This window comes from Ranitomeya imitator, chromosome 8 (assembly GCF_032444005.1).
Source record: "Ranitomeya imitator isolate aRanImi1 chromosome 8, aRanImi1.pri, whole genome shotgun sequence".
Classification (NCBI taxonomy): domain Eukaryota; kingdom Metazoa; phylum Chordata; class Amphibia; order Anura; family Dendrobatidae; genus Ranitomeya; species Ranitomeya imitator.
In genome coordinates, this window is record NC_091289.1 from 164,489,299 (window position 1) to 164,514,556 (window position 25,258).

Sequence of the window (25,258 nt, forward strand, 5' to 3'; positions counted from 1 at the left end):
AGCATCCATTTATGTTAGTGAGGACCTATAATACTATACATACATCAATAGAATCATGCTAGCCACCATTTCATCTATAGTTTGAAAAAATAAATTCGTAAGATTTTTTTTCTTTTTTCCTAATAGTTAATGGTCAGTGCTCAACATCTGCCAAACAGTTGGCTGAACCACTTGCAGAGTAAGTTTAACAAGCAGCTAAGGGTCTTTGCCTTTTGAGATTTTTTCTTGTACCTCTTCTTTTGTCTGCATTCTCCTTACATGTATATGCACCCTTTTTCTAGAGTACTGTGCCCATCTGGCTGCCATAAACATCCAAACAATGTGTGGGGTACAGGTTTCTACAACTATGTAAGTTGCCTCTAAAACTGAAAAATATAATCCTTTGTGAATATGTGTTTGCCATATGTTAAAGTTCTATGGTATTAAAAGCAATAGTAACAAAATACTCATTTATTTATCTTTCTTTTCGCTTTAGGAATCTTCAATATGTCAAGCAGCAATACATTGGGGAATATTGAGTCCAGAAGATAGTAAAGTCATAATAGTGGAAAGAATCCCAGGTCAAAAGAGTTATGAACAATCAACCAGGAATGGAATTACATCAAAATCATTTGGCGCTTCTCCTTGGTCCTTTAAAGTTAGAATGTCAATTGAAGAACCAGAGGAGCCAGATCGGGAACCATTTAGATTACCAGCAGGTGATTCATGTCTACTATTTTTCCATAGCATGCAAAAGTTTTATATCAAGAACAATGTGCTTATGTTACAAATTGCTTAGAAACCACAAAAGGTTTAAAACTAAATTGGTCCATATGAAAAAACAAATACACAAGTTCATTTAAGATAAAAATTTTGCAGCAGTAACTATACTATATAATTACTAGACAAAATAGTTCTCATTCTCCACTGCAGGTTGGCAAAAGCAGTATGGGTTTATATAATTATTATGTCTTGCAACCGAGTTTCTTTTCAATTTTTAGACAACTTCTCCAAAGTGATGATTTACGGAACACTAAGAGTTGATATCACTTTTTATAGATACTGTTAGAATTTATGCACATATCTTACCAAATTCTGTAGTTTAGTTTCCTTTCCAAACTCAGATTCAGCTGTGTGTCAGCATGCTATTTTATATACCAACTTATTCAAAAGTTATTTTCATTCTATTACCCGATATGTAATTTCCATTTTAGGAAAATCATCTTGTTCATTAACTGCACTGCAAGTTAAAGATCGTTCTGCAGAGTAAGCATTGTTTTCTGTTTTCATTCCATTTTCCTACATTAGCTCTATCGTTTCATTAAATCAATTGGCAAAGTCTTCTCAAAAAGTAATTACTTATCCAAAAGAAAATTTTAATTTTCTGGGTTTCATTTGGTTAGAATGGACTGTCCATCTGATTGTATGAAAGACAAATCTCCAGTTTATGGATCTGGAACCTACGCATCAGTAAGTTGAAATGTTAAATAAAAGCGTAAGTACATTGAAAATGTAGCTGTGACTGTGGCAAAAAAAAAACTAGAGAAATAAAGAAATAAAAATGTAAGAAAAGTTGTATTATTAGATATCTACCTTTTTCCGTAGGTTTCCTCCATGTGCAAAGCAGCTCTTCATGATGGAGTAATAGACAACAAAGGAGGAAAAATATTTATTGAAAAGGTTAAAGGGCTATCTAGTTATGAAGAAAGCACAAGGAATGGAGTGAAGTCCAATAAATACGGCTCTTCTAAAGAATCATTTAGAGTCTATAAGCCAAAGAGTAAACCTTCTGGATGGGAAACTGTGAAGAAACCAGAGCTTACTGATCACACATCAACATTTGAAGCTTTGGAACCCTCCAAACAAACAGACCCTTTCCATCCTAAAGGAACAGAAGTAAATACTGAATCAGGTGGAAAGAAAACTAAGAAACCGATAGGTAAAATTTTTTCATCAAGTTTATTAAAATGCATACTGGTAGTCAAAACAAAATAGTTCTGTGAAAGTAGGAAGTGAAAAAATACACTTATTCCTAAATTAAAGCAAAAAGGCAGTGGCTACAGAGATTGTAGAAACATTTATAGCAGAGGTGTCAAACTGCATTCCTCGAGGGGCGCAAACAGGTCATGTTTTCAGGATTTCCTTGTATTGCACAGGTGATAATTTAATCACCTGCACAGAATGATTCCAGCACCTTGTGAAATACAAGGAAATCCTGAAAACATGACCTGTTTGCGGCCCTCGAGGAATGCAGTTTGACACCTCTGATTTATAGGACACCAGCCACTCAAATTCATTGCTGCTCCCAGTATACTCACACAATGACATATTTTAATATATTCTTTAATTTTACAGTATGCAATTATTTGCTTTCTCATGAAATGCAGGATATAATACTGCAGCACACGTGTAACATTTTAGTAACATGTAATATAATGAACAACCTGAGATCACTGTGATTAGATTAAAATACGTTTTGATCCATTTCATCATCTAGCAAGATATTGAATAGACTGAATGATTAAAGCATCTAGTTAATTAAAGCATCCATTTATGTTAGTGAGGACCTATAATACTATACATACACCAATAGAAACATGCTAGCCACCATTTCATCTATAGTTTGAAAAAATAAATTCGTAAGATTTTTTTTCTTTTTTCCTAATAGTTAATGGTCAGTGCTCAACATCTGCCAAACAGTTGGCTGAACCACTTGCAGAGTAAGTTTAACAAGCAGCTAAGGGTCTTTGCCTTTTGAGATTTTTTCTTGTATCTCTTCTTTTGTCTGAATTCTTCTCACATGTATATGCACCCTTTTTCTAGAGTACTGTGCCCATCTGGCTGCCATAAACATCCAAACAATGTGTGGGGTACAGGTTTCTACAACTATGTAAGTTGCCTCTAAAACTGAAAAATATAATCCTCTGTGAATGTGTGTTTGCCATATGTTAAAGTTCTATGGTATTAAAAGCAATAGTAACAAAATACTCATTTATTTATCTTTCTTTTTGCTTTAGGAATCTTCAATATGTCAAGCAGCAATACATTGGGGAATATTGAGTCCAGAAGATAGTAAAGTCATAATAGTGGAAAGAATCCCAGGTCAAAAGAGTTATGAACAATCAACCAGGAATGGAATTACATCAAAATCATTTGGCGCTTCTCCTTGGTCCTTTAAAGTTAGATTGTCAATTGAAGAACCAGAGGAGCCAGATCGGGAACCATTTAGATTACCAGCAGGTGATTCATGTCTACTATTTTTCCATAGCATGCAAGAGTTTTATATCAAGAACAATATGCTTATGTTACAAATTGCTTAGAAACCACAAAAGGTTTAAAACTAAATCGGTCCATATGAAAAAACAAATACACAAGTTCATTTAAGATAAACATTTTGCAGCAGTAACTATACTATATAATTACTAGACAAAATAGTTCTCATTCTCCACTGCAGGTTGGCAAAAGCAGTATGGGTTTATATAATTATTATGTCTTGCAACCGAGTTTCTGTTCAATTTTTAGACAACTTCTCCAAAGTGATGATTGACGGAACACTAAGAGTTGATATCGCTTTTTATAGATACTGTTAGAATTTATGCACATTTCTTACCAAATTCTGTAGTTTAGTTTTCCTTTCCAAACTCAGATTCAGCTGTGTGTCAGCATGCTATTTTATATACCAACTTAGTAAAAAGTTATTTTCATTCTATTACCCGATATGTAATTTCCATTTTAGGAAAATCATCTTGTTCATTAACTGCACTGGAAGTTAAAGATCGTTCGGCAGAGTAAGCATTGTTTTCTGTTTTCATTCCATTTTCCTACATTAGCTCTATCGTTTCATTAAATCAATTGGCAAAGTCTTCTCAAAAAATAATTACTTATCCAATAGACAATTTTAATTTTCTGGGTTTCATTTGCTTAGAATGGACTGTCCATCTGATTGTATGAAAGACAAATCTCCAGTTTATGGATCTGGAACCTACGCATCAGTAAGTTGAAATGTTAAATAAGAGCGTAAGTACATTGAAAATGTAGCTGTGACTGTGGAAAAAAAAAATAGAGAAATAAAGAAATAAAAATGTAAGAAAAGTTGTATTATTAGATATCTACCTTTTTCTGTAGGTTTCCTCCATGTGCAGAGCAGCTCTTCATAATGGAGTAATAGACAAGAAAGGAGGAAAAATATTTATTGAAAAGGTTAAAGGGCTACCTAGTTATGAAGAAAGCACAAGGAATGGAGTGAAGTCCAATAAATACGGCTCTTCTAAAGAATCATTTAGAGTCTATAAGCCAAAGAGTAAACCTTCTGGATGGGAAACTGTGAAGAAACCAGAGCTTACTGATCACACATCAACATTTGAAGCTTTGGAACCCTCCAAACAAACAGACCCTTTCCATCCTAAAGGAACAGAAGTAAATACTGAATCAGGTGGAAAGAAAACTAAGAAACCGATAGGTAACATTTTTTCATAAAGTATATTAAAATGCATACTGATAGTCAAAACAAAATACTTCTGTGATAGTAGGAAGTGAAAAAATACACTTATTCCTAAATTAAAGCAAAAAGGCAGTGGATACAGAGATTGTAGAAGCATTTATAGGACACCAGCCACTCAAATTCATTGCTGCACCCAGTATACTCACACAATGACATATTTTAATATATTCTTTAATTTTACAGTATGTAATTATTTGCTTTCTCATGAAATGCAGGATATAATACTGCAGCACACGTTTAACATTTTAGTAACATGTAATATAATGAACAACCTGAGATCACTGTGATTAGATTAAAATATGTTTTGATCCATTTCATCATCTAGCAAGATATCGAATAGACTGAATGATTAAAGCATCTATTTAATTAAAGCATCCATTTATTTTAGTGAGGACCTATAATACTATAGATACACCAATAGAAACATGCTAGCCACCATTTCATCTATAGGTTGAAAATAAATTCGTAAGATTTTTTTTTCTTGTTTCCTAATAGTTAATGGTCAGTGCTCAACATCTGCCAAACAGTTGGCTGAACCACTTGCAGAGTAAGTTTAACAAGCAACTAAGGGTCTCTGCCTTTTGAGATTTTTTCTTGTACCTCTTCTTTTGTTTGCATTCTTCTTACATGTGTATGCACCCTTTTTCTAGAGTACTGTGCCCATCTGGCTGCCATAAACATCCAAACAATGTGTGGGGTACAGGTTTCTACAACTATGTAAGTTGCTTCTAAAACTGAAAAATATAATCCTCTGTGAACTTGTGTTTGCCATGTTAAAGTTCTATGGTATTAAAAGCAATAGTAAAAAATACCCATTTATTTATCTTTCTTTTCGCTTTAGGAATCTTCAATATGTCAAGCAGCAATACATTGGGGAATATTGAGTCCAGAAGATAGTAAAGTCATAATAGTGGAAAGAATCCCAGGTCAAAAGAGTTATGAACAATCAACCAGGAATGGAATTACATCAAAATCATTTGGCGCTTCTCCTTGGTCCTTTAAAGTTAGATTGTCAATTGAAGAACCAGAGGAGCCAGATCGGGAACCATTTAGATTACCAGCAGGTGATTCATGTCTACTATTTTTCCATAGCATGCAAGAGTTTTATATCAAGAACAATGTGCTTATGTTACAAATTGCTTAGAAGCCACAAAGGGTTTAAAACTAAATCGGTTCATATGAAAAAACAAATACACAAGTTCATTTAAGATAAAAATTTAGCAGCAGTAACTATACTATATAGTTACTAGACAAAATAGTTCTCATTCTCCACTGCAGGTTGGCAAAGCAATATGGGTTTATATAATTATTATGTCTTGCAACCGAGTTTCTGTTCAATTTTTAGACAACTTCTCCAAAGTGATGATTGACGGAACACTAAGAGTTGATATCGCTTTTTATAGATACTGTTAGAATTTATGCACATTTCTTACCAAATTCTGTAGTTTAGTTTTCCTTTCCAAACTCAGATTCAGCTGTGTGTCAGCATGCTATTTTATATACCAACTTAGTCAAAAGTTATTTTCATTCTATTACCCGATATGTAATTTCCATTTTAGGAAAATCATCTTGTTCATTAACTGCACTACAAGTTAAAGATCGTTCGGCAGAGTAAGCATTGTTTTCTGTTTTCATTCCATTTTCCTACATTAGCTCTATCGTTTCATTAAATCAATTGTCAAAGTCTTCTCACAAAATAATGACTTATCCAAAAGAAAATTTTAACTTTCTGGGTTTCATTTGCTTAGAATGGACTGTCCATCTGATTGTATGAAAGACAAATCTCCAGTTTATGGATCTGGAACCTACGCATCAGTAAGTTGAAATGTTAAATAAGAGCGTAAGTACATTGAAAATGTAGCTGTGACTGTGGAAAAAAAAAATAGAGAAATAAAGAAATAAAAATGTAAGAAAAGTTGTATTATTAGATATCTACCTTTTTCCGTAGGTTTCCTCCATGTGCAGAGCAGCTCTTCATGATGGAGTAATAGACAACAAAGGAGGAAAAATATTTATTGAAAAGGTTAAAGGGCTACCTAGTTATGACGAAAGCACAAGGAATGGAGTGAAGTCCAATAAATACGGCTCTTCTAAAGAATCATTTAGAGTCTATAAGCCAAAAAGTAAACCTTCTGGATGGGAAACTGTGAAGAAACCAGAGCTTACTGATCACACATCAACATTTGAAGCTTTGGAACCCTCCAAACAAACAGACCCTTTCCATCCTAAAGGAACAGAAGTAAATACTGAATCAGGTGGAAAGAAAACTAAGAAACCGATAGGTAACATTTTTTCATAAAGTATATTAAAATGCATACTGGTAGTCAAAACAAAATACTTCTGTGATAGTAGGAAGTGAAAAAATACACTTATTCCTAAATTAAAGCAAAAAGGCAGTGGCTACAGAGATTGTAGAAGCATTTATAGGACACCAGCCACTCAAATTCATTGCTGCACCCAGAATACTCACACAATGACATATTTTAATATATTCTTTAATTTTACAGTATGTAATTATTTGCTTTCTCATGAAATGCAGGATATAATACTGCAGCACACGTTTAACATTTTAGTAACATGTAATATAATGAACAACCTGAGATCACTGTGTGTTAGGGACTGGCGGAACGCACCAAGAATCAGATGTTATGGTATTAGGTGCGTTCGCAGTCCGAGGTCCACCGTGCAGGTAAAAGACCCTGCTGCTAGTAAGATGGACTATATGGCGGTACTAAGTATACACACATGGGTTAACTTCACCCTGCGTGAAGGAAGCGATCCTGTTGCGTCACAGGACCGCAGTACCGCACATAAAGCGCGAGCAAGAAGTCAGCGGACTCAACCCCTACACAGGATTGAAGTCCGATTAGACACTTGCTGGCACAACACCGCAACTGGGTGTGTCAGAGGAACATAAATAATAATATTAAGGCACAAGAGTGCGTGCGGTGCCGCACTGACGGACGCCACTAACCACCCAGGCTTGGGTCAGGAAAGCGCAGAGCAAGCGCACAGCGCCATACTGGCGGACACAGCAACTGGTAGCTGTAATGTGTGTTTCGTGCTGTTGGATAAGTCGGGCACTAGATAGCAAACATACACCTTCCACGAACAGACATTCAATAGGGAGGGTTATTTAAAGAGCGACTTTCACTCACAACACACACACATATTTACAAGACAATACTAGCGCATGGCCGTGCGGTCATGCGCAGTTTATATAGCTGCAGCACAGGAAACAGCTACAGAAGTTTTGCCCTTTCAGGACCTGCCAAAAGGACCAATGGGATGTGCTGCAGTACCTGAGCATGTGACCCTCGATCTCCAACGGGAGATCCTGCCCTGGGCATGCTCAGACAGAGAAAAGCAGGACTTAGATCCAGAAACGTCCACTCGCCGCTGCCCAGCACTGGCTTCAATGGCAGAAGCAGGAAAAGCAGCAGTAACTCTTCGCACAGAGTCAGACTGAGCGAGACGCTGGGATCGACGTCCCTGCTGAGCAGACTCCACTGTGGCTGGAGAAGAATGGGAGACCGCAGCGGAGACGGATCGAGATTCCCCCTGTGTAGCAGAGGAAACTCGACTCCTAACATTACCCCCCCTACTAGGGCCCCCCCTCCTTGGGCCTCGCTACGTTCGAAGGCAGCAATGAGCTGCGGGGCCCGAATGTGCTCAACAGGCTCCCAGGACCTGTCCTCGGGGCCATAACCCTTCCAGTCCACCAAATAAAATTTTTTGCCACGTACCACCTTGAACCCCAAAATAGCGTTCACCTCATAATCGTCCGTAGACGAACCCGATGTCCCAGCAGATGACTCGGAAAACCGGGACATATACACGGGTTTCAAGAGGGACACATGAAAGGTGTCGGTGATACCCAGGCGTGGCGGAAGGGCCAAACGATAGAGCTCAGGATTAACCTGCTCGAGGACCTTGAATGGGCCCAAGTCGCGAGGAGCAAATTTAGTGGACTCAACTCGCAGCCTGATGTTACGGGCGGAGAGCCACACTAAATCGCCAGGAGCAAAGGTTGGGGCAGGGCGCCGATGTCCATCGGCGGAGAACCTCATTCTCTCCTTCGAGGCCCGAATGGCATCCTGAGTGCGGTCCCAAATGTCCCGTGCCTCCACTGCCCAGTCTGCCACCCTGCAGTCAGCAGAGGACACGGGCATAGGCACAGGAACCCGCGGATGCTGGCCGTAATTAAGGAGGAAAGGAGTCTGACCGGTGGAGTCGGCTACAGCGTTATTAAGGGCGAACTCTGCCCATGGTAATAAAGATGCCCAGTCATCCTGCCTGGCAGAAACAAAATGTCGTAGATATGTGACCAGAGTCTGATTGGCCCTCTCTACCAACCCATTCGTCTCGGGATGATATGCGGAAGAGAGATTTAACTCAATGCTGAGAAGACGACAAAGCTCTCTCCAGAACCGAGACGCAAACTGGGGACCCCGGTCACTGACAATTTTGTCTGGCATGCCGTGTAGGCGGAAGATGTGTCTTATGAACAACGCTGCCAAGGCCCGTGCAGAAGGTAACCGTGGGAGCGGCACCAAATGCACCATTTTCGAGAAATGATCGGTAATAACCCAAATGATGGTACAGCCGCGAGACTTCGGCAAACCCACTACAAAGTCCATCCCGACCATCTCCCAGGGCCTGTCTGCCACCGGCAAGGGATAGAGTAACCCAGACGGCCGTTGTCGAGGAGACTTATTTTTGGCGCATGAGACACACGCCAGAACATAATCTCTGACATCTCGGAGCATATGCGGCCACCAGTACGTCCTCGCCAGCAGCTCAGATGTCCTTTTTGTCCCAAAGTGTCCACCCACCCTGGAGGAATGAGCCCAAGAGAGAACCTCCGGTCGCAAATTTATGGGCACAAAAGTCTTGCCCGGAGGCACAGACTCAAGCGACACCGGAGCCACGGTTCTCAAGCTCTCAGAAGGAACAATAAGCCGAGGCTCTTCTTCCTCCTCCTCAGATGACACAACAGAGTGAGAAAGAGCATCAGCTCGAATATTCTTCTCCCCAGCGAGATAATGGAGGGTGAAGTGGAATCGGGAGAAGAATAAGGACCATCTGGCCTGGCGAGAATTTAGCCCTGGGCTGTTTGCAAATAGAGCAAATATTTGTGGTCTGTAAAAACTTGAAAGGGAAAACGAGCCCCCTCCAAGAGATGTCTCCACTCTGAGAAAGCCAATTTCATCGCTAGCAACTCCCTGTCCCCGATGGAATAATTCCTCTCCGCTGGTGTGAAGGTCTTGGAGAAGAAGAAGCACGGATGCTTCCGACCTTGAGCATCCTTTTGGAAGAGGACTGCTCCGGCACCAACGGAAGAGGCATCCACCTCCATTATAAACGATTTATCGACATTGGGACGATGTAGGATGGGAGCGCTAGCAAAATGAGACTTAGTAGAAGAAAAGGCCTTGGAGACCTCTTCAGACCACACTTTGGGATTTGCTCCCTTCTTGGTGAGGGCTACCAAGGGAGCTACCAAAGTTGAGAAATGGGGAATGAACTGGCGGTAATAATTAATGAACCCCATAAAGCGCTGCACCGCTTTAAGTGAATGGGGTTCTTGCCAGTCCATCACAGCCTGTAGTTTGGCAGGATCCATAGCCAATCCCTGGGCAGAGATGATATAGCCCAGGAAAGGTAAAGACTCCTGCTCAAACACACACTTCTCCAACTTTGCGTAAAGAGAGTTTGCCCGTAAGAGGTCGAAGACTCTGCCAACATCTCTCCGGTGGGAGTCAATATCTGGAGAGAAGATGAGAATATCATCCAGATAGACTACGACCGAGGTGGAAAGCATATCCCGGAAGATGTCGGTGACAAAGTCTTGGAAAACAGCTGGGGCATTACAGAGCCCGAAGGGCATCACCAGATACTCATAGTGCCCATCTCTGGTGTTAAACGCCGTCTTCCATTCGTCCCCCTCACGGATGCGAATCAGGTTATAAGCTCTCCGCAGGTCTAATTTAGTAAATACCTTAGCTCCCCGTAGCCTATCAAAAAGCTCAGAAATCAGGGGCAGCGGGTACTTATTCTTAACGATGATGGCGTTAAGACCCCTGTAGTCTATGCAAGGATGCAACTCTCCATTCTTCTTCTGTATGAAGAAGAACCCTGCCCCTGCTGGTGACACTGACTTCCTAATAAACCCTCTTGCCAAATTCTCCTGGATGTACTGGGACATAGCCTCCGTTTCCGGGAGAGAGAGGGGATAGGCACGTCCCCGAGGAGGTTCTGCTCCAGGCAAGAGATCTATAGGACAGTCATAGGGACGGTGAGGCGGAAGGGTCTCCGCGGCCTTTTTGGAGAAGACGTCTGCATAAGACCAATAGTATTTGGGGAGAGTAGAGAGATCTGCAGGCATCTCAGTGGTGGAAACCTGAACGCACTCTAACGGTTACTGGTTTGGCAAGCTTAACCAGAGGTACTGCGTGGCGCAGAGCAAAAGCAGAAAACATAAAATTTCCTTCTGCTCCTGAATCCACACAAAGCTCTACTGTAAGAGTGGATGTGCCTAACAGGATTGTCCCTTTAAAGGACAATTTGGAGGAAAATGCTGCTGTGTCCAGTGAACCTCCTCCAATGGTCACTAGACGCGATCGTTTTCCCGACCGCCGTGGACATTTATTAGCGTAATGTCCCGGTTGCTGGCAATTTTTACACACCAAAGGTACTCGAGCGGTCTGAGACCTAGGTCCCACTCAAGAAACCTCCATGGCCTCATGGGAGTCAGACGCCATAACAGAAGATTCTAGAGGTTTGGCAAAGGTGGGAGCCAGCCGAAACCTCTGCCTACACTGGGTCCGCTCCAACCTCCGCTCGTTAAAACGGAGATCGATGTGGGTAGCTATAGTAATAAGCTCCTCCAGTGTGGCGGGAATCTCCCTGGTGGCCAAGGCGTCCTTTACATGATCTGCCAGTCCTTTCCAGAACACCGGAATAAGGACTTTATCCGGCCATTCCAGCTCAGAAGCTAGAGTCCGGAATAGGATGGCGAACTGGCTGACCATGGACAAAGCCGGAGTAATTGCCAACAATTGAAGCGCGGTATCGTGGGTGACACGGGGTTCCAAAAAGACCTGCCTCAGAGCGTCCAGGAAGATAGGAGCACTCTGTACCACACGATCACCACGTTCCCAAAGCGGCATTGCCCACTCCAACGCCCTGCCTGACAAAAGAGACAAGATGAATCCCACCCTCGCCCGTTCCGTAGGAAAACGTGCAGCCAGCAGCTCGAGATGTATGGAGCACTGGCTCACGAATCCCCGACATAGCTTACTGTCACCAGCAAACTTGTCTGGAAGCGGGAGATGGGATAAGGTCGGAGCAGGGGTGGCAGAGGACAAACTGGCTGCAACTGCACTGGCAGCCTGAACAGCGACAGCAGTAACGTCCACAGCTGAGGTTGCACGCTCTAGAGCCGCCAACCTACCCTCCAGCTGTTGGATGTACCGCTGTGAACGCTGATCGTCCATCATTACTAGCCAGACCTTGGCGCTAGTATTCTGTTAGGGACTGGCGGAACGCACCAAGAATCAGATGTTATGGTATTAGGTGCGTTCGCAGTCCGAGGTCCACCGTGCAGGCAAAAGACCCTGCTGCTAGTAAGATGGACTATATGGCGGTACTAAGTATACACACATGGGTTAACTTCACCCTGCGTGAAGGAAGCGATCCTGTTGCGTCACAGGACCGCAGTACCGCACATAAAGCGCGAGCAAGAAGTCAGCGGACTCAACCCCTACACAGGATTGAAGTCCGATTAGACACTTGCTGGCACAACACCGCAACTGGGTGTGTCAGAGGAACATAAATAATAATATTAAGGCACAAGAGTGCGTGCGGTGCCGCACTGACAGACACCACTAACCACCCAGGCTTGGGTCAGGAAAGCGCAGAGCAAGCGCACAGCGCCGTACTGGCGGACACAGCAACTGGTAGCTGTAATGTGTGTTTAGTGCTGTTGGATAAGTCGGGCGCTAGATAGCAAACATACACCTTCCGCGAACAGACATTCAATAGGGAGGGTTATTTAAAGAGCGACTTTCACTCACAACACACACACATATTTACAAGACAATACTAGCGCATGGCCGTGCGGTCATGCGCAGTTTATATAGCTGCAGCACAGGAAACAGCTACAGAAGTTTTGCCCTTTCAGGACCTGCTAAAAGGACCAATGGGATGTGCTGCAGTACCTGAGCATGTGACCCTCGATCTCCAACGGGAGATCCTGCCCTGGGCATGCTCAGACAGAGAAAAGCAGGACTTAGATCCAGAAACGTCCACTCGCCGCTGCCCAGCACTGGCTTCAATGGCAGAAGCAGGAAAAGCAGCAGTAACTCTTCGCACAGAGTCAGACTGAGCGAGACGCTGGGATCGACGTCCCTGCTGAGCAGACTCCACTGCGGCTGGAGAAGAATGGGAGACCGCAGCGGAGACGGATCGAGATTCCCCCTGTGCAGCAGAGGAAACTCGACTCCTAACACTGTGATTAGATTAAAATATGTTTTGATCCATTTCATCATCTAGCAAGATATTGAATAGACTGAATGATTAAAGCATCTAGTTAATTAAAGCATCCATTTATTTTAGTGAGGACCTATAATACTATACATACACCAATAGAAACATGCTAGCCACCATTTCATCTATAGGTTGAAAATAAATTCGTAAGATTTTTTTTCTTGTTTCCTAATAGTTAATGGTCAGTGCTCAACATCTGCCAAACAGTTGGCTGAACCACTTGCAGAGTAAGTTTAACAAGCAACTAAGGGTCTCTGCCTTTTGAGATTTTTTCTTGTACCTCTTCTTTTGTTTGCATTCTTCTTACATGTATATGCACCCTTTTTCTAGAGTACTGTGCCCATCTGGCTGCCAAAAACATCCAAACAATGTGTGGGGTACAGGTTTCTACAACTATGTAAGTTGCTTCTAAATCTGAAAAATATAATCCTCTGTGAACTTGTGTTTGCCATATGTTAAAGTTCTATGGTATTAAAAGCAATAGTAAAAAATACCCATTTATTTATCTTTCTTTTCGCTTTAGGAATCTTCAATATGTCAAGCAGCAATACATTGGGGAATATTGAGTCCAGAAGATAGTAAAGTCATAATAGTGGAAAGAATCCCAGGTCAAAAGAGTTATGAACAATCAACCAGGAATGGAATTACATCAAAATCATTTGGCGCTTCTCCTTGGTCCTTTAAAGTTAGATTGTCAATTGAAGAACCAGAGGAGCCAGATCGGGAACCATTTAGATTACCAGCAGGTGATTCATGTCTACTATTTTTCCATAGCATGCAAGAGTTTTATATCAAGAACAATGTGCTTATGTTACAAATTGCTTAGAAACCACAAAAGGTTTAAAACTAAATCGGTCCATATGAAAAAACAAATACACAAGTTCATTTAAGATAAAAATTTTGCAGCAGTAACTATACTATAGAGTTACTAGACAAAATAGTTCTCATTCTCCACTGCAGGTTGGCAAAAGCAGTATGGGTTTATATAATTATTATGTCTTGCAACCGAGTTTCTTTTCAATTTTTAGACAACTTCTCCAAAGTGATGATTTACGGAACACTAAAAGTTGAAATCACTTTTTATAGATACTGTTAAAATTTATGCACATTTCTTACCAAATTCTGTAGTTTAGTTTTCCTTTCCAAACTCAGACTCAGCTGTGTGTCAGCATGCTATTTTCTATACCAACTTATTCAAAAGTTATTTTCATTCTATTACCCGATATGTAATTTCCATTTTAGGAAAATCATCTTGTTCATCAACTGCACTGCAAGTTAAAGATCGTTCTGCAGAGTAAGCATTGTTTTCTGTTTTCATTCCATTTTCCTACATTAGCTCTATCATTTCATTAAATCAATTGGCAAAGTCTTCTCAAAAAATAATTACTTATCCAAAAGAAAATTTTAATTTTTGGGGTTTCATTTGCTTAGAATGGACTGTCCATCTGATTGTATGAAAGACAAATCTCGAGTTTATGGATCTGGAACCTACGCATCAGTAAGTTGAAATGTTAAATAAGAGCATAAGTACATTGAAAATGTAGCTGTGACTGTGGAAAATGAACTAGAGAAATAAAGAAATAAAAATGTATGAAAAGTTGTATTATTAGATATCTACCTTTTTCCGTAGGTTTCCTCCATGTGCAGAGCAGCTCTTCATGATGGAGTAATAGACAACAAAGGAGGAAAAATATTTATTGAAAAGGTTAAAGGGCTACCTAGTTATGAAGAAAGCACAAGGAATGGAGTGAAGTCCAATAAATACGGCTCTTCTAAAGAATCATTTAGAGTCTATAAGCCAAAGAGTAAACCTTCTGGATGGGAAACTGTGAAGAAACCAGAGCTTACTGATCACACATCAACATTTGAAGCTTTGGAACCCTCCAAACAAACAGACCCTTTCCATCCTAAAGGAACAGAAGTAAATACTGAATCAGGTGGAAAGAAAACTAAGAAACCGATAGGTAACATTTTTTCATAAAGTATATTGAAATGCATACTGATAGTCAAAACAAAATACTTCTATGATAGTAGGAAGTGAAAAAATACACTTATTCCTAAATTAAAGCAAAAAGGCAGTGGCTACAGAGATTGTAGAAGATTTTATAGGACACCAGCCACTCAAATTCATTTCTGCTCCCAGTATACTCACACAGTTAATATATTCTTTAATTTTACAGTATGCAATTATTTGCTTTCTCATGAAATGCAGGATATAATACTGCAGCACATGTTTAACATTTTAGTGACATGTAATATAATGAACAACCTGAGATCACTCTGCATAGATTAACCCCTTACCGGCATCGGACGTACTATACAGTCCGATGCCGGCTCCCCTGCTTTGATGCAGGGTTCCGCGGTGAGCCCGCACCAAAGCCGGGACATGTCAGCTGTTTTGAACAGCTGACATGTGCCCGTAATAGGCGCGGGCAGAATCGCGATCTGCCCGCACCTATTAACTAGTTAAATGCCGCTGTCAAACGCAGACAGCGGCATTTAACTACCGCTTCCGGCCGGGCGGCCGGAAATGACGTCATCGCCGACCCCCGTCACATGATCTATGCTTGTGAATGGTAAGCATAGAGGTCCTTGAGACCTCTATGGTTACTGATTGCCCGTCGCTGTGAGCGCCACCCTGTGGTCGGCGCTCACAGCACACGTGCAATTCTGCTACATAGCAGCGATCAGCAGATCGCTGCTATGTAGCAGAGCCGATCGTGCTATGCCTGCTTCTAGCCTCCCATGGAGGCTATTGAAGCATGGCAAAAGTAAAAAAAAAAGTTTAAAAAAATGTGAAAAAAATAAAAAAAAATAAAAGTTTAAATCACCCCCCTTTCGCCCCAATCAAAATAAATCAATAAAAAAAATATCAAATCTACGCATATTTGGTATCACCGCGCTCAGAATCGCCCGATCTATCAATTAAAAAAAAGTATTAACCTGATCACTAAACAGCGTAGCGGGAAAAAAATTCGAAACGCCAGAATTACGTTTTTTGGGTCGCCGCGACATTGCATTAAAATGCAATAACGGGCGATCAAAAGAACGTATCTGCACCGAAATGCTATCATTAAAAACGTCATCTCGGCATGCAAAAAATAAGCCCTCAACCGACCCCAGATGATGAAAAATGGAGACGCTACGAGTATCGGAAAATGGTGCAATTTTTTTTTTTTTTAGCAAAGTTTGGAATTTTTTTTCACCACTTAGATAAAAAATAACCTAGTCATGTTTGGTGTCTATGAACTCGTAATGACCTGGAGAATCATAATGGCAGGTCAGTTTTAGCATTTAGTGAACCTAGCAAAAAAGCCAAACAAAAAACCAATGTGGGATTGCACTTTTTTTGCAATTTCACCGCACTTGGAATTTTTTTCCCGTTTTCTAGTACACGACATGCTAAAACCAATGAAGTCGTTCAAAAGTACAACTCGTCCCGCAAAAAATAAGCCCTCACATGGCCAAATTGACAGAAAAATAAAAAAGTTATGGCTCTGGGAAGGAGGGGAGCGAAAAACGAACACGGAAAAACGAAAAATCCCCCGGTCATGAAGGGGTTAAAATACGTTTTGATCCATCTCATCATCTAGCAAGATATTGAATAGACTGAATGATTAAATCATCTAGTTAATTAAAGCATCCATTTATTTTAGTGAGGACCTATAATACCATACATACACCAATAGAAACATGCTAGCCACCATTTCATCTATAGGTTGAAAATAAATTCTTTATTTTTTTTTCTTTTTTCCTAATAGTTAATGGTCAGTGCTCAACATCTGCCAAACAGTTGGCTGATCCACTTGCAGAGTAAGTTTAACAAGCAGCTAAGGGTCTCTGCCTTTTGAGATTTTTTCTTGTACCTCTTATTTTGTCTGCATTCTTCTTACATGTATATGCACCCTTTATCTAGAGTACTGTGCCCATCTGGCTGCCATCAACATCCAAACAATGTGTGGGGTACAGGTTTCTACAACTATGTAAGTTGCTTCTAAAACTGAAAAATATAATCCTCTGTGAACGTGTGTTTGCCATATGTTAAAGTTCTATGGTATTAAAAGCAATAGTAAAAAATACCCATTTATTTATCTTTCTTTTCGCTTTAGGAATCTTCAATATGTCAAGCAGCAATACATTGGGGAATATTGAGTCCAGAAGATAGTAAAGTCATAATAGTGGAAAGAATCCCAGGTCAAAAGAGTTATGAACAATCAACCAGGAATGGAATTACATCAAAATCATTTGGCGCTTCTCCTTGGTCCTTTAAAGTTAGATTGTCAATTGAAGAACCAGAGGAGCCAGATCGGGAACCATTTAGATTACCAGCAGGTGATTCATATCTACTATTTTTCCATAGCATGCAAGAGTTTTATATCAAGAACCAACCACTACAATGTTTCGGTTTCTTTTCTCTTTCACACCCATACTACTTTCCTTCTTACAATCTCCTGCAATCCCTCCACCTAGTAAGGAACTAGTCATTTCTTCCTCCATCCTCCCCAGCCATCTCACCTTCTCCTCAGAACTGTTCCTCCACATACAATCCTTTTTCTCCAGACACACACGGCCACATCATGTCCTATCCTGCTCCCACCTTCTAATATTCTGTCTGCTACTCCTCATCGCTGGTGACATATCCCCAAATCCCGGCACTCCCCAACTCATCCCCACACTCATTTCTAACCCCCTGCCACGATCCTCCCCACGTTTTCCCAACCACGACAACCTCATACCCATTCATCCAGCCCCCACCCCCCCGCTCCCCCTACTTGGAGCACTATGGAACGCACGCTCCATCTGCAACAAACTGACATTTATCCACGACCTCTTCATCACCAACAAACTCTCCTTCCTCGGCCTCACTGAAACCTGGCTCACCCCATCTGACTCTGCCTCTCCAGCTGCGCTCTCCTATGGCGGATTCCACCTCTCTCACACCCCTCGCCCCAGCAACAAACGTGGTGGAGGAGTTGGATTGCTCCTATCCGACACCTGCTCCTTTACTCCAATCCCGCTACCACCCTCCGCTAATCTTCCTTCGTTTGAGGTGCACTCTGTCCGCATCTACTCCCCCTCCAACCTCCAGCTGGCTGTCATCTACCGCCCCCCAGAACTAGCCATCTCCACCTTTCTCGACCACTTCACCACCTGGCTACTTCATTTCCTCTCTGTCGACATCCCCACTATCATCATGGGTGATTTCAATATCCCCATTGACACTTCCACCTCAGCTGCCTCTAAACTTCTATCACTAACTGCCTCCTTTGGCCTCACTCAATGGTCCTCTGAGGCCACTCACAAAGATGGCCACACGCTGGACCTCATTTTCACCCGCCTCTGCTCCCTTACTAATCTCATTAACACACACCTCCCCCTGTCTGACCACAACCTACTGACATTCTCTTCCCTCTCCTCTCCTAATGTGCAACCCCCACTCCACAAACTCCCTTGCAGAAATCTCAAACATCTCAACTTACAATCACTCTCTGAGTCCCTTCTCCCTCTCAAGGACATAGCTTCCCTTCATGACACAGATGCTGCTGCCACTTTTTATAACACCACAATAACAGCAACACTCGATTCGGCCACCCCGCTCATGCATAGTAAAACTCGTACAATTAACAGGCAGCCCTGGCTGACCAGCCTGACCAAAGAATTAAGACAGGCTTCCAGGATTGCTGAGCGGAGATGGAAGCAATCCCGCTCTGCCGACCACTTCACTACATACAAGCAGTCCCTCGCCAGCTTCAAGTCTGCACTCACTGCCGCAAAACAAACTTACTTCTCATCTCTCATATCCTCCCTGTCTCACAACCCTAAACAGCTTTTCAACACTTTCAATTCTCTACTCCGTCCCCCAGCACCTCCTCCCTCCCCTCTCATTTCTGCTGAAGACTTCGCCTCTTTCTTTAAACAGAAGATCGATACGATCAGAGAAAGCTTTGGCCCACAGCGCCCACTGCCCCTCTTAGCTGCTCAACCCTGCTCCTCCAAAACCAGCTTCTCCACCATGACAGAAGATCAGCTCTCCACCCTCCTGTCAAGATCACACCTCACCACCTGCTCGCTTGACCCGCTCCCATCCCACCTCATCCCTAACCTTTCCATGGTCTTCATCCCAACCCTAACGCACCTCTTCAACCTCTCACTCACAACAGGTGTCTTCCCCTCATCCTTCAAGCATGCCAAGATCACACCCATCCTCAAAAAGCCCTCCCTCGACCCATCCTCTGTGTCTAGCTATCGCCCGATATCTCTTCTCCCTTATGCTCCCAAATTGCTGGAGCAACACGTCCATCTTGAACTGTCCTCCCACCTCTCCTCCTGCTCCCTCTTTGATCGGTTACAATCAGGCTTCCGTCCCCATCACTCAACTGAAACTGCCCTAACTAAAGTCACCAATGACCTACTAACTGCCAGGAGCAAGCGACACTACTCTGTCCTCCTTCTCCTGGACCTGTCTTCTGCCTTTGACACTGTGGACCACTCCCTTTTGCTACAAATTCTCTCATCTCTTGGCATCACAGACTTGGCCCTTTCCTGGATCTCGTCATATCTGACAGACCGAACATTCAGTGTCTCCCTCCCCCACACCACCTCCTCACTTCGCCCCTTGTCAGTCGGTGTTCCTCAAGGCTCTGTTCTAGGACCCCTACTCTTCTCCATCTACACTTTCGGCTTGGGACAGCTCATAAAATCCCACGGTATGCAGTACCATCTCTACGCTGATGACACGCAGATCTACCTATCCGGACCTGACCTCACCTCCTTACTTACCAAAATCCCGCACTGTCTGTCTGCTATTTCAGCCTTCTTTTCTGCTCGCTTTCTACAACTGAACATGGACAAAACAGAATTCATCATCTTTCCCCCATCTCACTCTACCCTTCCACCAGACCTATCCATCAATGTCAATGGCTGCTCACTCTCCCCAGTCCCACACGCCCGGTGCCTCGGGGTGATCCTCGACTCTGCCCTCTCTTTCAAGCCACATATCCAAGCCCTTGCCTTCTCCTGCCGTCTCAAACCCAAAAATATTTCCCGGATCCGTGCTTTCCTTGACCGCGACACCGCAAAAACGCTAGTGCATGCCCTTATCATCTCCCGCCTCGACTACTGCAACCTCCTACTCTCTGGACTCCCCTCTAGCACTCTGGCACCGCTCCAATCCATCCTACACTCTGCTGCCCGACTAATCTACCTGTCTCCCCGCTATTCCCCAGCCTCTCCCCTATGTCAAGCCCTTCACTGGCTTCCTATCGCCCTGAGACTCCAGTTCAAAACCCTCACAATGACATACAAAGCCATCCACAACCTTTCTCCTCCATACATCTGTGACATGGTCTCCCGGTGCCTACCTACACGCAACCTCCGATCCTCTCAAGACCTCCTTCTTTACTCCCCTCTCATCTCTTCTTCCCACAACCGCATCCAAGACTTCTCCCGTGCTTGCCCCATACTCTGGAACTCTCTACCCCAACACATCAGACTCTCGCCTACCATAGAAACCTTCAAAAAGAACCTGAAGACCCACCTCTTCCGACAAGCCTACAGCCTGCAGTGATCCTGAAGTTACTGAACCGCCACGCAACCTGCCCTACCCTCTCCTAGTGTTTCATCACCCATCCCCTGCAGACTGTGAGCCCTCGCGGGCAGGGTCCTCCCTCCTTATGTACCCGTGTGCCTATTATCTGCTCATGTTTAATGTATTTGTCTATATTTGCCTCGTATTCACATGTAAAGCGCCATGGAATAAATGGTGCTATAAAAATGTATAATAATAATAAAATGTGCTTATGTTACAAATTGCTTAGAAACCACAAAAGGTTTAAAACTAAATCGGTCCATATGAAAAAACAAATACACAAGTTCATTTAAGATAAAAATTTTGCAGCAGTAACTATACTATATAGTTACTAGACAAAATAGTTCTCATTCTCCACTGCAGGTTGGCAAAAGCAGTATGGGTTTATATAATTATTATGTCTTGCAACCGAGTTTCTTTTCAATTTTTAGACAACTTCTCCAAAGTGATGATTTACGGAGCACTAAGAGTTGATATCACTTTTTATAGATACTGTTATAATTTATGCACATTTCTTACCAAATTCTGTAGTTTAGTTTTCCTTTCCAAACTCAGATTCAGCTGTGTATCAGCATGCTATTTTATATACCAACTTATTCAAAAGTTATTTTCATTCTATTACCCGATATGTAATTTCCATTTTAGGAAAATCATCTTGTTCATTAACTGCACTACAAGTTAAAGATCGTTCGGCAGAGTAAGCATTGTTTTCTGTTTTCATTCCATTTTCCTACATTAGCTCTATCGTTTCATTAAATCAATTGGCAAAGTCTTCTCAAAAAATAATTACTTATCCAATAGACAATTTTAATTTTCTGGGTTTCATTTGCTTAGAATGGACTGTCCATCTGATTGTATGAAAGACAAATCTCCAGTTTATGGATCTGGAACCTACGCATCAGTAAGTTGAAATGTTAAATAAGCGTAAGTACATTGAAAATGTAGCTGTGACTGTGGAAAAAGAACTAGAGGAATGAAGAAATAAAAATGTAAGAAAAGTTGTATTATTAGATATCTACCTTTTTCCGTAGGTTTCCTCCATGTGCAGAGCAGCTCTTCATGATGGAGTAATAGACAACAAAGGAGGAAAAATATTTATTGAAAAGGTTAAAGGGCTACCTAGTTATGAAGAAAGCACAAGGAATGGAGTGAAGTCCAATAAATACGGCTCTTCTAAAGAATCATTTAGAGTCTATAAGCCAAAGAGTAAACCTTCTGGATGGGAAACTGTGAAGAAACCAGAGCTTACTGATCACACATCAACATTTGAAGCTTTGGAACCCTCCAAACAAACAGACCCTTTCCATCCTAAAGGAACAGAAGTAAATACTGAATCAGGTGGAAAGAAAACTAAGAAACCGATAGGTAACATTTTTTCATAAAGTATATTAAAATGCATACTGATAGTCAAAACAAAATACTTCTGTGATAGTAGGAAGTGAAAAAATACACTTATTCCTAAATTAAAGCAAAAAGGCAGTGGCTACAGAGATTGTAGAAGAATTTATAGGACACCAGCCACTCAAATTCATTGCTGCTCCCAGTATACTCACACAATGACATATTTTAATATATTCTTTAATTTTACAGTGTGCAATTATTTGCTTTCTCATGAAATGCGGGATATAACACTGCAGCACATGCTTAACATTTTAGTAACATGTAATATAATGAACAACCTGAGATCACTCTGATTAGATTAAAATACGTTTTGATCCATTTCATCATCTAGCAAGATATTGAATAGACTGAATGATTAAATCATCTAATTAAAGCATCCATTTATTTTAGTGAGGACCAATAATACCATACATACACCAATAAAAACATGCTAGCCAGCCACCATTTCATCTGCAGGTTGAAAATAAATTCGTAAGATTTTTTTTTCTTTTTTCCTAATAGTTAATGGTCAGTGCTCAACATCTGCCAAACAGTTGGCTGAACCACTTGCAGAGTAAGTTTAACAAGCAGCTAAGGGTCTTTGCCTTTTGAGATTTTTTCTTGTACCTCTTCTTTTGGTTGCATTCTTCTTACATGTATATGCACCGTTTTTCTAGAGTACTGTGCCCATCTGGCTGCCATAAACATCCAAACAATGTGTGGGGTACAGGTTTCTACAACTATGTAAGTTGCCTCTAAAACTGAAAAATATAATCCTCTGTGAACGTGTGTTTGCCATATGTTAAAGTTCTATGGTATTAAAAGCAATAGTAACAAAATACTCATTTATTTATCTTTCTTTTCGCTTTAGGAATCTTCAATATGTCAAGCAGCAATACATTGGGGAATATTGAGTCCAGAAGATAGTAAAGTCATAATAGTGGAAATAATCCCAGGTCAAAAGAGTTATGAACAATCAACCAGGAATGGAATTACATCAAAATCATTTGGCGCTTCTCCTTGGTCCTTTAAAGTTAGATTGTCAATTGAAGAACCAGAGGAGCCAGATCGGGAACCATTTAGATTACCAGCAGGTGATTCATGTCTACTATTTTTCCATAGCATGCAAGAGTTTTATATCAAGAACAATGTGCTTATGTTACAAATTGCTTAGAAACCACAAAAGGTTTAAAACTAAATTGGTCCATATGAAAAAACAAATACACAAGTTCATTTAAGATAAAAATTTTGCAGCAGTAACTATACTATATAGTTGCTAGATAAAATAGTTCTCATTCTCCACTGCAGGTTGGCAAAAGCAGTATGGATTTATATAATTATTATGTCTTGCAACCGAGTTTCTTTTCAATTTTTAGACAACTTCTCCAAAGTGATGATTTACGGAACACTAAGAGTTGATATCACTTTTTATAGATACTGTTAGAATTTATGCACATTTCTTACCAAATTCTGTAGTTTAGTTTTCCTTTCCAAACTCAGATTCAGCTGTGTGTCAGCATGCTATTTTATATACCAACTTATTCAAAAGTTATTTTCATTCTATTACCCAATATGTAATTTCCATTTTAGGAAAATCATCTTGTTCATTAACTGCACTACAAGTTAAAGATCGTTCGGCAGAGTAAGCATTGTTTTCTGTTTTCATTCCATTTTCCTACATTAGCTCTATCGTTTCATTAAATCAATGGTCAAAGTCTTCTCACAAAATAATGACTTATCCAAAAGAAAATTTTAATTTTCTGGGTTTCATTTGCTTAGAATGGACTGTCCATCTGATTGTATGAAAGCCAAATCTCGAGTTTATGGATCTGGAACCTACGCATCAGTAAGTTGAAATGTTAAATAAGAGCGTAAGTACATTGAAAATGTAGCTGTGACTGTGGCGAAAAAAAAGACTAGAGAAATAAAGTAAGAAAAATGTAAGAAAAGTTGTATTATTAGATATCTACCTTTTTCCGTAGGTTTCCTCCATGTGCAGAGCAGCTCTTCATGATGGAGTAATAGACAACAAAGGAGGAAAAATATTTATTGAAAAGGTTAAAGGGCTACCTAGTTATGAAGAAAGCACAAGGAATGGAGTGAAGTCCAATAAATACGGCTCTTCTAAAGAATCATTTAGAGTCTATAAGCCAAAGAGTAAACCTTCTGGATGGGAAACTGTGAAGAAACCAGAGCTTACTGATCACACATCAACATTTGAAGCTTTGGAACCCTCCAAACAAACAGACCCTTTCCATCCTAAAGGAACAGAAGTAAATACTGAAACAGGTGGAAAGAAAACTAAGAAACCGATAGGTAACATTTTTTCATAAAGTATATTAAAATGCATACTGATAGTCAAAACAAAATACTTCTGTGACAGTAGGAAGTGAAAAAATACACTTATTCCTAAATTACAGCAAAAAGGCAGTGGCTACAGAGATTGTATAAGAATTTACAGGACACCAGCCACTCATATTCATTGCTGCTCCCAGTATACTCACACAATGACATATTTTAATATATTTTTTAATTTTACAGTATGCAATTATTTGCTTTCTCATGAAATGCAGGATATAATACTGCAGCACATGCTTAACATTTTAGTAACATGCAATATAATGAACAACCTGAGATCACTCTGATTAGATTAAAATACGTTTTGATCCATTTCATCATCTAGCAAGATATTGAATAGACTGAATGATTAAATCATCTAGTTAATTAAAGCATCCATTTATTTTAGTGAGTACCTATAATACCATACATACACCAATAGAAACATGCTAGCCAGCCACCATTTCATCTACAGGTTGAAAATAAATTCGTAAGATTTTTTTTCTTTTTTCCTAATAGTTAATGGTCAGTGCTCAACATCTGCCAAACAGTTGGCTGAACCACTTGCAGAGTAAGTTTAACAAGCAGCTAAGGGTCTCAGCCTTTTGAGATTTTTTCTTGTACCTCTTCTTTTGTCTGCATTCTTCTTACATGTTTATGCACCGTTTTTCTAGAGTACTGTGCCCATCTGGCTGCCATAAACATCCAAACAATGTGTGGGGTACAGGTTTCTACAACTATGTAAGTTGCCTCTAAAACTGAAAAATATAATCCTCTGTGAACGTGTGTTTGCCATATGTTAAAGTTCTATGGTATTAAAAGCAATAGTAACAAAATACTCATTTATTTATCTTTCTTTTCGCTTTAGGAATCTTCAATATGTCAAGCAGCAATACATTGGGGAATATTGAGTCCAGAAGATA

The 25,258-nt window shown here is 40.8% G+C and overlaps 1 protein-coding gene across 1 annotated transcript in view; it reads left to right on the forward strand.

Annotated features, from left to right (window-relative positions):
* Nucleotides 1-14,601, forward strand: part of LOC138648212 (uncharacterized) — a 100,594-nt gene extending 85,993 nt beyond the window's left edge. The window contains exons 24-46 of the mRNA XM_069737735.1: nucleotides 127-178; nucleotides 282-348; nucleotides 476-698; nucleotides 1,194-1,245; nucleotides 1,383-1,449; nucleotides 1,585-1,918; nucleotides 2,648-2,699; nucleotides 2,803-2,869; nucleotides 2,997-3,219; nucleotides 3,716-3,767; nucleotides 3,905-3,971; nucleotides 4,105-4,438; nucleotides 4,976-5,027; nucleotides 5,131-5,197; nucleotides 5,322-5,544; nucleotides 6,040-6,091; nucleotides 6,229-6,295; nucleotides 6,429-6,762; nucleotides 13,206-13,257; nucleotides 13,361-13,427; nucleotides 13,554-13,776; nucleotides 14,273-14,324; nucleotides 14,462-14,601. Of these exons, the coding sequence (XP_069593836.1) occupies nucleotides 127-178; nucleotides 282-348; nucleotides 476-698; nucleotides 1,194-1,245; nucleotides 1,383-1,449; nucleotides 1,585-1,918; nucleotides 2,648-2,699; nucleotides 2,803-2,869; nucleotides 2,997-3,219; nucleotides 3,716-3,767; nucleotides 3,905-3,971; nucleotides 4,105-4,438; nucleotides 4,976-5,027; nucleotides 5,131-5,197; nucleotides 5,322-5,544; nucleotides 6,040-6,091; nucleotides 6,229-6,295; nucleotides 6,429-6,762; nucleotides 13,206-13,257; nucleotides 13,361-13,427; nucleotides 13,554-13,776; nucleotides 14,273-14,324; nucleotides 14,462-14,537 (2,855 nt within the window). The 3' untranslated portion in view covers nucleotides 14,538-14,601. The remainder of the gene's footprint in view (nucleotides 1-126; nucleotides 179-281; nucleotides 349-475; nucleotides 699-1,193; nucleotides 1,246-1,382; nucleotides 1,450-1,584; nucleotides 1,919-2,647; nucleotides 2,700-2,802; nucleotides 2,870-2,996; nucleotides 3,220-3,715; nucleotides 3,768-3,904; nucleotides 3,972-4,104; nucleotides 4,439-4,975; nucleotides 5,028-5,130; nucleotides 5,198-5,321; nucleotides 5,545-6,039; nucleotides 6,092-6,228; nucleotides 6,296-6,428; nucleotides 6,763-13,205; nucleotides 13,258-13,360; nucleotides 13,428-13,553; nucleotides 13,777-14,272; nucleotides 14,325-14,461) is intronic.
* The last annotated feature ends 10,657 nt before the right edge of the window (nucleotides 14,602-25,258 follow it).